The sequence below is a fragment of the Falco punctatus genome (assembly GCF_963210335.1).
Source record: "Falco punctatus genome assembly, chromosome: 6".
NCBI lineage: Eukaryota > Metazoa > Chordata > Aves > Falconiformes > Falconidae > Falco > Falco punctatus.
This window is the reverse complement of record NC_137585.1, coordinates 76,456,641-76,473,485: the sequence shown is the minus strand read 5'-3', so window position 1 is coordinate 76,473,485 and position 16,845 is coordinate 76,456,641. Positions and strand designations below refer to the sequence as shown.

The 16,845-nt window shown below is 42.4% G+C and overlaps 1 protein-coding gene across 6 annotated transcripts in view; it reads right to left on the bottom strand.

Moving 5' to 3' along the window:
* The window catches only part of LHFPL3 (LHFPL tetraspan subfamily member 3), a 323,142-nt gene that overhangs the window by 150,079 nt on the left and 156,218 nt on the right, over positions 1–16,845 (bottom strand). For 2 of the 6 annotated variants that reach the window (XM_080392004.1, XM_080391999.1), the window contains exon 2: positions 1–16,845. This exon is cut by the window's left edge and continues 48,355 nt beyond it. The exons of the other annotated variants lie outside the window; for them this stretch is intronic. In XM_080392004.1, the coding sequence (XP_080248130.1) occupies positions 16,610–16,845 (236 nt within the window). In that variant the 3' untranslated portion in view covers positions 1–16,609. 6 annotated transcript variants of the gene reach the window in all.

Sequence of the window (16,845 nt, the reverse complement as noted above, 5' to 3'; positions counted from 1 at the left end):
AGTCTTTTCCAGGCCTGTGCTTCTATTATTCTGTAACATATTCCTGTATCAATTAAGTCTTGGAAACAGCAACCTGTCAGACATTAACAGACAAAAATATCTACAGCAAATTAGCACAAATAGAACATCGTTAACGTAATTAAACTTTAATGTTGTTTGAAATTCCTAATTTTTTTAAATGTACACACGGTGAGCTTTGTAGCATTCCTACTGGGTATACAGCTTATACAGAAATATGAGGCTCTTCAGTTCTCCTGAACAACTCTGGGTTATATTCATAAGATTTGATTTATCAACAAATATATTAATGACTGAAAACAATAAGGTCTTATTTCCAGTGCCAATCAGTCTCCTTTTTTTTGCCAGCTCAACTGTATATACACATATATACTTTTTGCAATCTTCAGCTGCAGTGGAACTCAAATTACACTGCAACAATGATTTCCCTTGAACACAGAGGGAAAGCAAATGTAAGAAGTTCAAAATGAAACAGCAAAATGCTGCTTCTGATACACGTTTCATAAGGGTTTGTATTACAAGTGGGCTGGAGCGTGACAGCAAGAGGACAGAGAAAAAAGGCCACCTGCAGAAGATGCCGCAGCAGCGGCTGTTCTGCTGTCACAGGGCTGGTGGGACCCATGGTGACATTGCAGAGCCCACCCTGTGACTATTCCCCTCTCACAGCATATACCTCCTCTCTTATATTCACCTTTTTATCTCTTTCCTTTCCAGTAAATCAAAACAGAGACTTTTCAATTCACCTGTTATTACTTCCTGCATTTCTAAAGCCCTTACTACTGACTGGGTTACCTCAATGAACGTCACATAAATTAATCACGCATCAGTTTCTCCCCAGTCACCATACGGTGTTGGTTAGAAAAGGCAGTTTATAATTCTCTCCACAGCACTGGCATCAGCTGGCTGGCAATGAATCCTTCCCTTAAAAACCCTTCAAGTATTTATTTTTTTTTTTTAATACTGTACCATGCGTTAAGGGCATTGCAATACTGTATTTATACAACTTTAAAACATTTGAATGTGGAATTCACAACAGATGGCTTTTTGTAATGGAAGATAAATGAGCAAGAACTGATTTTAATATTATGTGTTGAATATACGTACGGGAAGGACTGGGCAATGGCAGCATCACACAACCCATAATAATTTTTAATGTATTTTGTGATCACTTTGCAGTCAACACCAAAATCCAAGCTACCATACACTCAAGGGATGCAAAACTGACATAGAAAACCCCTTTCAAAAATTTGTGTCCAGATGGGAAAGCAAAATAAACCAGGTTCCTGAGGTACAATACTTTCCCTAATCTCTCTTAAAGTGGAAGAAATCTCATCTGAAGTAAGAGTTTTTAAGCAGGTTTGGATACAAAGGAGATAGATGTAATTGCTGAGAGAGCCAGAAGCAGGAAAATGAGCAGAATGTTGGTAACGAAGCATTTATGCAGCAACTGCACTGTGCCATGAAACAAGCACAGGTCTTAATTAGAAAAACATCTTCATCCATGACCACTTTAAAATTTGTGAGATTATTTACAAATAACTCAAAATATTCAGAATATGCTGTTTGTTGAAATCTATTTTTCACCCCATTGGTTTTGAAAGCTCTTGTACTGTAAAAAGCAAGGAGATACTTGTTGCACTTCACTACCAGAGTCCATGAAAATAAGGTACGGATACAAATACCTTCAGCATTAGGCATTTGGAAAACAAGAGCTTCAAGTTGTCTTCATAAGAGAGACCTTATCAAGGGAGTCACTGGGACTGACTAGACCCCAAAACATTTCTATCCCTGACCTAAGTCATACACAGACCCTGTGGAAATACATGCAGCAAGCCCCCTCAGGTTAGAATCTGGGTGCATTAAGGGATGCCTGGATTTAGACATCATCTAATGTAAAAGGTAAGTGGCTCCATTTATCTCTGCTGGGATAGCTGATTCTCTCTGTTCCACCTGGCTGCTCATGAGCTTTTTCATCTTAACTACAGAGATAGATTCTGATGGGCCACAAACTGGTCCAACAACCCCTAAAAGCTCTTAGTCTATACCATAGCAAAGAATGCTATTAAGCTTAACCTGTCTCTTCTGAACATTAGATATGCACACAAGCCAGCAAAAATGAACAAAATACAAGAAAATGAACAAAATACAATGACCACAGAGGAAGTTTGTTCCAAACATAACCCAGCTAGCAGAAAGAGGCAGTGAAAGTGACGGAGAAGACATGATGATAGACATGTGGGTGTTGCACCCTGTCACACCTCTCTCTTCACATTTTTGTTGCTTTGGATGATATCATGCTTCACAAAATAGGGCACTTTCTTACTTGGGAGCAACAATTTTTGTCCCAGAAACTTAAGAAAAGGACTGCCTTTGATTTTGTTCTGCATCTTGTTATCTTTTGCTGTGGTTACAAGTAAGGTACTGATATTTCTTAATCCATGGCTAAATTTAATAACTGTTGTCCCTTCATACTCAGAAGCAGAATAGCAAAGGTACAGTTCCTTGATTCCAGATCTTTGGGCCTCAGAGCATTAATGTCAGTATCTAAAAATCTATAGCTTTTTGAAGATAAATGCATTCCATTTTGTCAGCATTTTGCCAGCTTTTTCAATGCACTGACACCAAACTTATTTTCCTTAACAAAGTCTTTGCCAGGATGGAAATCAGTATTCAGCACTCAGAAAAGCACAACAGCTTGCTGAGTCTCCTGACAATAAAGGAAAGCACAAAAGTCGTATTTTTATTAGTTGTATCTTTACGACAGCATTTAAATACACAGGTGAATTCCTAGTATATAAACAAGTATTTATTACTAACACAATAAAATATTTATAGCATTGAAAAGTCATTCAAGAACCTAGAAAATATCCTAAGCTTCAATATCAGGGAGCTTGTAAATGAATGTATAAATAGAGAAATTATGCCTTAATTTAAATGCATTCCTAATCCATATGTTCCACAGTTTTAAAATAATTTTGAAAAGTTAATTGAGATAATATTTTAATAATCTGAAAAGTCCTCCTGATAAGTTTTTTTTAATTTATCTCCTTACATTTTTGCTGTAAATCTTGCACAGGTGAGTTGCTCCACAAATTACGTTAGACTGCTCACATTGTTTCTTGGCTGGCAAAGTTTGACAAAGCTAAAGAATAAATGGATACCTTGGATCAGATATGGAACATACGCAGCTTGTGTTAAAAGTCATGTAATCTTTGTTATCCTGTTTTTTTTGCAAGAGGAGCAGAATTTTAAACATGCCCATTTTGAAGACATGCCCATTTTGAATGAGAAAATAGCTGGGTTTTGCACTCTTGCTAAAACTTCCTACACACACGTAGTTGTGGTTGCCACTAAATGTTCTTGCTGCAGGATCAAACTTTTGTAAAAATAAAGAGGCTGACACAGGTAGCAGTTTCAGCTATCTTAGATATTTAAGCATGATGTTAGCTAAAGGAATTCATCACTTCATCTTCTGAACATGAGGCCAAACTGGGAAGTCCTTGCAGAGGTCTCCCACTGAGGGGGTTCTCAGTTGCCATTAAGACAGCTGCAGAAATAAGGCAGGTGCTGGTGAAGTCAGGACAACCTGTCTGGGGAAGGCCCAAGGCAGAAAAGGATGGAAGGACTTGGGAAATGTTCTTGTGCCTGGGCTGGTACACAGCACCAAGACGGCAGCGGGGAAGGTGAAAGTAGAGCTGCTGTTTACCAAAGCCCACCACATCAGGAGACATTCAGTACAGGCACTGGGAAGCAAGAGCAAGCCCTCTTTCTGCAGAGGAGGCTGTGGGAGCACAGAGCACAGCGAGATTTCAAATGGATTAGACAGGACTATTAGTGGATGGGGAAGGGGAGTAGGCAGGGGATGCTGGCAGAGTGCAAGGCAATGGCTGGAGAAAATGGCTGTGCTCGTGTGCTCTCCCCAGGTCCTTTTGCCACTGCAGAGTTCAGATGATGGGGTGATACCGGACCCTTCTTCTGCCTAGGATGTATTTCATATGTTTGATATTTTCACACTTGAGATGTCAGAGTGAAATGCTACTGAGCAGAAGAAAAATAAATCACAGCCTTAAAAAACCTAACTGGAGTTAGAAACCACAGAAAACAGCCTGGATAGTCAGAAATTTTGTGTGAGAGCACCGTTCACCAAAGCTCGTGAGCTGTGAGTGCAGATGAACAGCACAGCTGGCCTTGGCGGGAAACTGCTCCTGCAGCTACCTCATCCCATGTGCCGTGGGGTTACTAATACAGACATCTTGTTCACTCACAGGGGACCACCAGCATATCAGTTACAGGAGATAAGACAGAAAAACCACTTTTCACTGCAAGAGAAACCACACTGCAAAAGGCTTTCTACAGCCCTGAAAATCTACCTTGGGCTACTGCCAGGTTTAAGGAACCTCTGACCCATCTATGTCTCTTCTGCTGTCCGTTCACACTCAAGCCCGGCGCAAAGGCACTACACGCATCCTCAGGGATGTTTGATGCAGCTGGAGGGGGAGCACAGCCAGTGCATGTGGTTTCCTCTCTGAATCAGGGAGAGGGAAAGGCACGAAAGCTGTGCTGAAGCCATCCTGCCCCAGCTGCTTAGCCCACACCACCTCGACAGCACAGGCTGGGGATGCTGCTTTGGCCCTAGGTCATGGCATTCCCTCAACTCTGCCTGGGCTGTGCCTGGAGAGCTTCGTTGCCAGTGGCTGGAAAGCAGGCAGAGAATGGCATGGTGCAGGAGGGAATTGCATGGCGCAGGCGGTACCAAGCTCACCTTCACCAGGCATGGGGTAGTGGCAGTGCCCAGCTGGCTCGCAAGTGGGTTTCTCCCTTACTTATTAAATCTTCTCCTCTTCTCTGTGCAAGTTACCCTCAGAAAACAATGGAAAACCTCCTGGAAGAGGGCACCAATGCCAGCCTTGAAGGACAATGCCTTCCTACTCCTGTTGCCCTCCATGGCTTCAGCTGCCTTCTCAGCATAGTGGAGACTGGCTTTGCCCTCAGTGCAGTAAGGGTAGACTTTCTCTTTTATTGTAGTAATAGTATTAGCAATATATATATATGCTGAGGAGAGAACGTTGTCAACTATATATCATGCATGGGATCTTCACTGGGAAAGGCATTTTGATTGGGTTTAAATAATTCTTTATACTCTGAATATTACCTGTTCAGAAAGAATGACCATAATCCAAATTTTCTTTCTGACTGATCTCTTAAATAGCTTCTACTATTATGCTAAAGCTGCCCAGGTGGCACTTGAGCATTTTGAAGGCTTTTAAAAGCAACATGCCCTGTTCCCAGGGAAAAGCACCACCAGAGAGTGGTGCAGGGCTGAGGAAAGCCTCATACCAGCTCAGAAAAGGTCAAGATATTCTTTTACCCACTGTTTCCTGATGGCAAAGGAATGGGTTCCTGTATTCAGCTGCAAATAGAAAAATCTGGATGGATCCCTCCAGCAAGCTCAACACCTCCCTGCTTCAGCAAGCACTGGGATGGGAGGTTGGGCAGCTGCAGAGATGCAGAGATCAAAAATTCTCAGTTTAAGGGAGAATTTAACAGAAGCCCACATCGATCCGGTGACATTTGGTTTCTTACTGTGTTAGATGTAAGACAGGTGGAGACAGGTGGTGGATCTCGTGGTGTGAGGCTGTTTCATCCAGCTCCACGTTTTCTCTTCGCACAAGGTGGAGAGCCCAGGTCTGCTCCCTGGTGCCAGGAGCAGCCGGCCAGCAAATGCCGCCAGGCAGTCTGTGAGGACGCGCAATTACACTCCCCGACACAAAGCTGAAGAAATGATAACGACAGAAGCTTGTGGCTTTTCAACTGCCTTTGAGGGATAAAAGCCAAGAATCATCATTTTTTCTGCATAGAGTGCCTGTGTTCAGAAGAATAATGCTGCAATCTTTCTTTGCTTTCAGCTCTGAGCTAATTATCCTGTCCCCTCCCCTCTTTGCAAGGTTGCCTTTGCCGTGTATTTTATTAAAAAATGAGTTGGAGCAGTTTCTGCTGCATCGCTTGGGAGTTTATCACCGTATCTCTGGGATTCCCACAGAAAGGCAAACTTCAGGGGAACTGGAACTGTCCTGAGATTTCTGCATCCAAGGCCAATACCAAAATGCCCCACAGATGGGAAGGGTGACAGGTCAAACCACGGTGACCAGACGATACAACCAAGATTAGTGAACACAGTTAGGAGGTTGATCCGGAGCACATGTCATCAGTCTGCCTTCCAGAGCACAAATGTGAAGAGCATGAGGTCCTTCACGGAGGAGATTTGCTTCAGCCAGAAGGTGTGAAGGCAGGTCAGCTGCAACATCTCTGGGCAGCTTCAAGAGGGTATCACAGACTGCCAAGACTGAACAGGACTGCAGAGCATGAGTTGACACTTTGGGGGTGTTGATACCAGGGCTGCCCAGGGCTATGCTGATTTTTCCCACAGGCACGAGATCACCTTTTAACTTCAGCTGAGAATTAAACCTGGGGAGCCCTGTCTCTGATCCCAAGGCAGAGTCCTTGGCAAAGACTCACCCTGGCCAAGACACATCCTGAGCAGCTCAGACACTGGCCAGAGAGAGACAATTAGTACTCTTTGGCCTGTTTCTCTCCATGGATTACAGGCAGCAGGTGATTTAGACAACTATATCCAGTTCAGCCCAAGACAGGCAAGGCAAACCTTTCTTTTTATCAGGATGTCTTAAAAAAATCTAACTTGACAGCACTAAGGCACTTGATGAAATATATTGTCTCATTGCTTTTTGTACCCCTCTGAATACATTCATCTGTATTGTATTGTATTATACCTGGCTGCCTTCATGCTCTGTGTTTGTGCATTACTCGGTTCTCTGCTGCGTGATTAGAACTCCTCTGAACAACAGCAAAGCCAATGAATAATAACAGGTTGTGGCAGGAACACAGCATTTTACCAGGTTAGAAATTACTGATCACTGGGAGCATCTTTTTAGGTATGTTTAGAGCTGAGCTCTCTGAAGGCTTTGGGTGAACCCATAGTAAGTATAAACTTCCCTGTTGCTGACTTTTGCCCTCCCCAGAAGTATAGCATGATTAATTCTCTCCAGACAGCTCAGAGGCCTTAAAACCACCTTTAAAAAGCTCCAAGGGACAGGGCAGCAAGAGGCATGTTCACCCTTGCTGTCACCTTGCTAGGTAAAAAGGGGACAGGTTTTGCTGCTGAAGCAGACCTGTGAGGCTCTCTTCACTGCTCCCACTGCTGGGAGGGCTGGGTGGCAGTGCAAGAGCAAAGCAGACCTCTGGATCTTTGAGGATTTTGATGCTTCTCTTTACAGCTTTAATTTCTGTCTGGGCACTTAGGAGTCCCAGGCCAGCCTAGAGCTCTTCTTGTGATTGAAGATGCTGTAATATACTTGTCATCCTTCCGGCTTAAAAGCATCTCTGAAGTTATGCAACTGATCTTTACACTTCTAAAGTCAACTGGGAGCTAAAATCTTACGAAGTATGGCATATCCATTTGTATTAAAGAGAAATTATGTATGCTTTTAAGTCCACTTTTTGTTAAGTGTAGAATTTATCAGCTGGACATATCTGTATTACTCCTTTTTTTTTGACAGATAAACTTCCTTTTTTACTTCTCAGAATATATACCACTCTTTATTTTTTTACTAACTCAGTAGCAGTTAGTAAACTGGATGTTATCAGAAAGCTGAACATTATTTGAGCCTCAGAACAGCCTTGTAAATTTTTTTATTCTTGGGAAATGCTTTGATATTGAAGTCTGTGGTCAGAAGTGAAGTCTGACCATAGTAAAATATAATGTACAGAATAAAATGGAACCCAAGGAAAAGTGAAAAACAGGGTTCTGGGAAGGGAAAATATCTGAAACTGCAAGCGTAAGTCACAGGAATGAATGAACAGATGGGGAAAAAAGCTGATCAAAAGCCTTGAATAGGACAATGTTTTCCTTCCATTTCCACCCTGCACAAATCAATTTATTGCAGCTGAGTTGTTCAAGTGTTAGATTTGCCCTGGAACATTTCTGACCTCGCTGGGCTGCCAATTTCACTGTCTTTTTGTCACACTCCTGCAGCAAACACATATACAGAGATTCAAAAGGATTTTTCATATTGCAGAAATACCTGAAAAACCTTAAGAAACAAGACTTAAGAATAATTGTAAGGCATGGGCTTCCTTCACCTAGCCCTCAACATCAAGCACGTACTCCAGCATAAAAACCATCACAATTTGAGGAGCACCACCTTGCCTGTTTTAATTTCCCATGCTCCCTCCCATCGCACGCTTCCCCAGCTCTTGCATCTAGTGTTAAACCTCAATTTTTTGCCTCCCTACAGGACCAAGCGGCCAGCAGGTTTGTGCAGTGGGGTACAACCCAGCTGGGTGGCTTATATATTACTGCAGTGCAGTGCAATAGTTATTTTTGAAGATAAAAAGCTACATGTCTCTAAATTTTTGCTTCAGCTGTTGGGATGCTCTGCCTACATAGAAAAGTTACAGGGTTTTTGTATTTCTCCTGGAAAGGCAGGCCAGGCTGTTTCCAGGCAGTAGTACTACAGCTGATGGAATGGCTGTAGGAAATGGCCAGAAACTCTCTGCAAGGATCAAATGGTCCTCGAAGCCTGAGTACCATTTCATTACAGGCACTCAGCAAGATGGAAATCAAGAGGAAAGTTTCATCTAAGTCTCATCGTAATTCAGCGATGTGGAACTTAAGTGTGCCTACAAAATTAACTTTGTACCTCTGCCTTTGCAAGGTCCTTCTTCAATTTGCCCAGTTCCCCTATTTTCTTAACATTTTCCATTTGCTTCTGTGTCCTTTCTTCACCCTTTCGTTTTCTTCTTGACTCCTGTATGCCTCTCCTCACACTCCCATGGGAACTTAGGTATCTATTCACTTTGAAGAAATATACATTTCAGACTGGTTTTGATGGGATAAATTCTGGATTGATAGATACCTGTGGAAAACTGCATAAAAGCAAAAAGGTTTCTAAAAAAAATAGACAGAGCAGGAAGCAGCTATGATCCTCTACCCTGGGAGCACAGATTACGCCTGCCAGGGGAAGTCCCTCATGCTCTGCACAGAGTTGCCTTCGCTCGTTAAATTGGATCTGAATTTAGGGTGATTCTTTGTATAGAGACTTAACATAACAAAGTCCCCACACAGAAGTTGGCAAAGGACAAGGAAATTTGACGGCAATATCTGATAAAATGGTTGAAAAATTTGTTTCTCTGTAAATGTAGTGCTGAACTAGAGGGAAAATAATGTTGTCTTTCCTGATTTCAACCTCTTACAGAGAAACTGTACTCTGTTGTACATTAAGGTACTCTCACCCTCTTCTCTTTAAAGCAAAGACTGTTTCCACAGAAAGAAGTGGCTCCTTGGGAGAGATGAAATATGTTTTGAGTCTGTACAGTGTTAAGCATGTAATGCCTTGTGTGTCCTTCCTTTTGCAAGGCATTGCAGAGGAACTGGAGATACGTGACTCCGGGTTTTGGACCCAGTTGCCTGGATCAGGCACCCTAAATGGTAGGCACGGCAGCACTTAACAAGTAAATGCCTCCTCCTCTTCTGGATCTAGTCCAAATCCTTCATTGCAGTTGCTTCTTCCAGTATTGGAAAAGTTTCTTCTAAGATTAACATTTATCACTTGCAAAAGTTCAGCCTTTGAAGAGTGGTGATATGCACTACTCTAATGCCACATGCTTTTTTCATGTTGCAAGAATAATTAACGAGTGACATGCCTCTGAATTTTGGCAACCAATCTAGACAATTTCAAAGATGAATCACACTCCTGTACGAAAGGTGAAAGACTAAATTTTCTGCTATCGGTCCCGTAAAGAATATGCCTTTACTGTGCCAAAAATACCCAACTAAAAGCTTAAAATAAAAATAGATTTTAAAATAAGTGTTAGGTCTGCCCACAGGTCAGCGTTGATGCTATTTCAAAGGCCTAGGAGACCAGGCCTTCGCGCTCCTCATGCTGAGCAGCAGGGAGGTGGAGGCTTTCAACACGCCTTCAAAAGGCAAAACCACGAGTGGCCCCTGGCCAGTGATATGTCCTGGCTGGTAGAGCACATCAGAAATCTGCCTTTCATCCAGGGACTGCTTCATGGCATCAGCCTATGGAGAGCACTGCAGGCGCCACACTGGAGCTCCTCTGGGTGAAGTCAATTCTCCTTTCACTACTGCAAAGCAACACGGCCTCAACAGTGATGGTGGTTGGTGGTTCACTCTTGCCCTCCTGAAGATAAGAAATCTGGGACTAAGTCATCTACACTGGAATTTCTGGCAAGTTCTTGAGCATTTGCATGTCTGGATTCAAGGATTACAGCATTATCACTTATCATGGAGAAAACCAGCCAAGACCAAAGGGATCTCTTGGAAACCGTAGAAGCAGATGTATGCATGAAGGTGTGGTACAACCCTGCAGTCCAGTCACTTCACTCGTTGCAGCACAAACTAGCAGGCTGCAACAAGGCTTTTACCATTGGTCAGATTCTACTGTCTGTGCTGTATCGCCTTCCTCCAGAGGCCAGACCACACTGCTCCACTGCCATCTGACCACCTCTCCCCCAAGCCTCAGGGCTATTTAACTACTTAGTGGGAATGAGCTACATCTGCACATCATCCATGTCAATCAACCCACTGCCTCCGAGGCAAGGCCACAGCTGCATACCATCAATGCCAATCAACCCACTGCCTTCATTCCTCTCCATTCACTCACACAGGTTTTGTGTATCTCCCATTTTGCACATGAGATGGCATGAAACTGCTCAACACTGTCAATGCTGGAGCCATTCTTGACATGTTTCTGGCTCGAGAGAACCTATGCATTAAAAACTCAGGTGTCAACAGACAGATCCATACAAAAAGATGAGACAGGACAGAGAGGTTCACACTCTTGGACCTAGTTACTGAGATTCTGCCTAAACTGCCTAAGCTGCCTCCGGGTTTTATGTGACCATGGATCTACATGTAGCAAAGCTTCTTTAAGCCACGCACAAAGTGAGAGAAAGGAAGCTTCTGCTGCACAGAGAAAGGGCAGGGGACACAGAGGACAAAGGGAGAGGGTAAGGAACCAGCTCAAGGAGATGACACATATACAAGAGAGACTCCAGTGATCTGAGAAAGCTATAAGCTGTACAAGTGGGACCTGAATATCATTGAGGACTCCAGCCTAAGCTAAAAGGATGCATTAAGGAATCAGTGGGAGAGATATTTATAAACTGTATTATGTCCAGATCTCTTACATTAGCTCAGGTGAAGGGTAAACAGCAGGTCAGGTAAAACTGGTTTTACTCACAAGGCAAGCTTTGCTCGAACATACACCAACTAGAAAACAGTAGTAGAAAACATGGTTATTCAGAGCATAAACTAAAAACTGCTATACTGACTGGAAAGGACTGAGGCCTTTCCAGAAACCAGCACTCCAGATATTCCACACTGCCACATTTGCCAAAGATGTAAAATATTACAATGCAAAGCTGAAAATAGTTTTCCCAATAAATGCTTGCTCTGCCTCTCCCATAGTTCTGGATTTGTCTGCAAACTGTTGTTCCCATTACATTTTCCTTCTGCTATTTGTGAATGCAATACACAGAACGCATGGCATGGCTATACTGCTGCGAATCATTTTTAAAGATAGACTGATCAAAATCTCTGGCTTATTCTGATCAAAATCTCTGGCTTATTTCTACTGAGGGCTTGTTGGTGGTTTTTTTTTTGCCTATCACTTTGGCCAGCCAAACTGAGTCACATGGGGAATTTGAAACTGAAATCGCGTGCATAAGACCAAATACTTTTTGGACCTCCTTCTCCCCATGCAAATTGCCAGATTACACCACACTACTGCCCACTTCATCTAAATCTTGTTGCCAGTAATGCTAAATACCAGATGTTTAGGGATGACCTACAAGAAGGCCTGATGTTAAATAGTCATGAGGTGGTATTTCTCCTGGGAAGCTTTCCTCCTGGTACTGAAAACAAGTCCTGAAACTTGCGAATTTACAGTTTCCCAACAGTTTGTTGTTAGTCTTAACTCGTTAAGTCCTACTATTCCAAGTTTCATCCATATAAACATACAGTCTGGTTTTAGATCCTACTAAACTCTTGGCTTCAACAATTTTTAATGGCATGGGAATGTCAGTTCTTACTGCTTACAGTGGAAAAATGTATTTCCTAGTTTCTCTTTTGAATCCCCTTCTTTCAGGTTCATTGGTTCATTGACTATGGCCCTCTGCCTGCCATTCCAACTCCTTAGTATTATTCCTGTTTTACTCCTTTTTATTGTGATGCCTACTCTTAAATAAATGACCCTTATAATCTTTACCTTCATATGAGGTTTTCCTCCCATTGCTTTTGACAAGCCGATCTCCCAAAGGTTGTCAAGGACAGTTTCTACTGCACTAACTTGCTCTTGGGCCATGCAGTGACCACCTAACGGTCTGGCAAGGTGTACCACCATCTCTTTCAGGGGGTTTGTCTCCCAGAACCACAGATCATGTACTGAATCTGCATCATACTTGTGTCCACTAGGAATGGGGGTAGATCCATGGTTTCAGGCTGAATTAATCAGAGCACTATCATGTCACTTTACATGCCCTTTGGAAAAATAATGTGATTCTTTGTAGGAAAGCAAACCCTAGTGCTAGGTAGCTGGCTGCTTTTCTGTATGTTATACACCACCAGTGATGAATGGCACTGCGTTATCTAATACTATCAGTAGACAATAATGAAAAAAGTAAGAAAAGACCTTTCCTCAAATGAAAGCCAGTGGAAGCTATTGGTAGCTTTTAAGTGCTATCTCTTGTTTTACATCTGTTTGTTGCTCTTTTTTAAATTGTAAATGAGAGAAAGAGATTTCTGGAAATATTTTTACCAATTTTCATCATTGTTATTCCCAACAGCAATAATGATACACTAAACTGATTCTTTGACGAAAAGGAAGGGGCAGGAAAAAGCTGAATGAGGATAGTGTGTCCAGATGCTAGATATAATTTTAGCTTCACAAGCTATAAGCCTGTTTAAGTTTTTGTAAGACTGGTAATTACACTCTAAAGAAACTATTGTGAATCTAGCATCAAATCTTTTCACTTGGCAATAACCGCTACAAAATGTGTCAAGAATGTTGAATACCATAACCAGAACTTGGGGATAATGAGCTGCAAATGCATGTTTTCCTTTGGCAAATTTCTACATAAAGGCAAACTAACTTTCTCAGAAATATTTTGCTGGTACCTGTTTCTTTATCCAGCCTTTATAAAACATACATTTTGTAGACAATAAACTGTAGTTTCTTCTTTAACAGCTATCATATATAACACCTGGAATTTCAGTGCTGGGATGAAGGGGGATTAGTTGCTCTAATAAAAAGTTTAGGATTTCTGAATTCTTTCAGAACAAATAATTTGAAATGTCTCCTTCAAAATGGTATTTCTTCCAAGACTTGCACTGTTCTTTGCATTTTCTGCTACCTCTCATGGTCCAGTTGCTCTTGAACTTTACAAATTCATTGGTACCTTTCGTTTTGAGGACTCTCTGGTTTCCTGTGACACCTTAATTACTCTGCTGGTCTGAACCAGGATTACTGAGGAGCCTGGGAAGAAGCAGGCTTTAGCTGAATCTGAGCGCTTACTACTTGTCAAAATACTCTGTAATCCCTGGTAGGATTACTTTCTGCAGCCTTTCCTTGCTGCTAAATGACAAACAAATAAAATTTGCTATTTCAATACAGCATGAGATGTTCTTACACTTTTAATAGATCTGAGGCAATATTTGACAAAGATACCAGAAGGTTAAACCCAGTGAAGAAGTTGCTTTTTGAAGAACAAAAGCAAGGGTACGTCAAGTTTGTGGCAAACTTAATCCTGGACCCCTAAGAGTTTCTAGCGGGAAGGCCACAACAGGTGTTACTGTTTCATGCAGAGATTTTTCTGATCTTGCAGCAGAAATGTGTCTTTGCGATGGTCAGAAAAAGCTCTCCAGCTTCTGCATGCTGGTAATCATAGCCCACACTAACTCAATACCAGAAAAAATGTCAGTGAGCATCCATAATAGCTTAAGAGATCTTAAAAAAGGCAGTCCAGGATGGATGTTTTGGGTGAAATTTTCGGTGTGGCAGACTCAATCTGAGAAGACTGGAGGGTAAAATCATGGATTCATAGCTATCAGTGGGGTTTTGCCATTTGACTACAGTGGAGCTGGGATTTCAGCAAACAGCTGATTTCACTAGGAAAGACAAGTCCTGACATACAGACAGATTACTCACGTGATGGTGCCTTACTGAGCTGCGAGGTTATTTCCCCTGCATCAACACCTGCATGACACTCATGACCAGATGTGCTGACTTTCTAGCAACGAAACTCTGGATCAAGAGAGGCACACTAAGATTTATGCCTCAAAATGCTTCACAGGATTCCGAAGGGGTTATAAAAGCAGCACTATAATTTTATGTCAAACAAGTGCTGTCATGAAGCCCTGATGACTTCCCTGTTTTTCTGATAACTTGTAACAGTGATGGACGTAATACAAAAATACAAATACCTGCTCCTTTGCAATCACATTCAGCATATCTTCCTGGCTACTTTTATCTTCCCGAATATTATAAATGCATTTTTTAAGGTATTTTTTAGCTGTTTTGATTTAGGGACATTTTACTATTAGTAATTTTGTAGGATTTCAGGCTGAGTTATATATTAAATATATTATATTTTATGTATCTATATCCAGTATATATTCCTGGATCATTTCACTGTTGGCTAGTCTAAGGAATACTGTCAGTAGGCATGCTGTACCTACTCTGGTTCAGGTATTCTTCTGGTAGGATCTCAGTGCTTGCAAACACCCCTTCCCAAAGTACTTTGCTAGTATCTGCACCTGTATGTACGGCTTGTCTTTCCCTGTATTAGCACCTTCACCATGTCTCACTTTGTAAATTCTGCATACAAAAGAATTACAGAATTTCTTCCCATGTTTTTTCCCAGGAATGCTCTTACCAGTCCTCAAGTGCTTGTGCTTCACAGCAGCTATTTCCAGACCCTTCATTCATTTTCCAAGATCTGCTCCACACCACTGTGCTATTCAATTTGGTTCATTGACAGCACACGCCAGATGATATTGGCACAGTACATCTTGGGATAACTAACACCTAGTTCTTACAGTTTTTCCTGCCTCTATTTTTTTACCCATGCATTAACAAAACCACTGTAGTTTCTGGCTTTGTTCAAGAGCTCAGCTAAAGGAGCTCGGACTGCACAGCATACTGAATACAGACTCCAGGCGCACACTTGTGACATACTCAGTTCATATGCTTTATAATTATTCATACGCTTGCACTAATGCAAGCCACAGATTTTTCCTTGCTAAGTTTGAATTATCTCCATTTTCATGTTGCTAAGCTTGAGCCAACCTCTTCTCCTGTAGAGGGGGGAAGCAAAATGCGTGAACTGCATCCTCAGTATATTATTTTGCATTAAAAAAACAACTAACCAAATATTATTCCTTCCCAACAGCCTTTAAATCATAAAAAAACATAGCACCAGTGAAGGATAAACTTGTGAAATTCCTTAGATAATTCTCATCAGGCCTTTTAAATTTGGATCCGAAGCATCTAAATCTTTAGAACACCCAGCAGTGCCTGTGAACTTCTCAGACTGCTCCTGGTAGGGGTCAGGCTTGCTCCCAACACCTCTAATAGCCAGAGTTAACTGAAAGATCACCAGAGGTTGCCAACAACTGGGAAAAAGCAGATTGCACACATTTGCAAAAAAGGCAAAGGTCATCGTGGGGAACTACAGGGCAGTTAGCCCCACTTTGGAAAATCATGAAGCAAGTCCTCTGGGAACACATTTCTGTGCACATGAAGAAGGTGGTGGTGACTGGGAACAGCCAGTATGGATTTACCCAGGACAAATCATACCTGACTAATCTGATGGCCGCGTATATTAAAATAACTGGGCTTGTGGGCAAGGGGGGAGCAAGTGATGCCATTTACCTTGACTGCAGCAAAGCTTTCAACACCATTTCCCGTAATATTCTTGTATCCAAGCAGATATAAGATGGATGGACAGCTATATAAGAAACTAACTGGTTGTGTGGTGGGGCTCAAGAGGGTAGTAGTTAATGAGTTGCACTCTACCTGGGCACCTGTGACAAGGAGGGTAACACGGGGGTCTGTCCTGGAACACAACCCGTTCAACATCTTCGCCAATGATCTGAAGGAGGCCAACAGAGTGCCCTTTGGTCAGATTTGCAGGAGACACCAAACTGGGTGACCAGTTGACACGGTCAAAAGTAGGACTGCCATTAAGAGGGACCCAAACAGGATTAATCTTATCAAATTTAACCTGGACAAATGCAAAGTCCTGCATCTGGGAAGGAGGAAAACCTTGCAGTGATACAAGCTAAGGACTGACTGGCAGAGAAGCAGCTCTGTAGGAAAGGTCCTGGGGTCCTGGCAGACAGCAAGCTGCACAGGAGCCAGACACAGCAGAGAAGGCCAAAGCATCGTGGGCTGAATTAACAGGAGCACAGCCAGCAAAACAAGTGATTATTTCCCTCTGCTCAGCACTTACCAGTCCACATCGGGAACATGCTCTCCCGTTTGAGACTTCCTTAAAAGAAGAATGGCATAGGCAAACTGGAGTTCAGCAGGGGCCACCAAGTTGGCTGGGGCTGGAACAATTGCTCTGTGAGAAGCTGAGGACCTGGGGCTTGTTCAGTCTGAGGAAGACACGGCATCGGGGGATATGACAGCAGCTGCCCAGTGTCTATGAGGAGGCCATCAAGGAGACAGAGCCAGGCTCCACACAGCAGGGCATAGTAGGAAGACAAGAGGCAACAGGCATAAG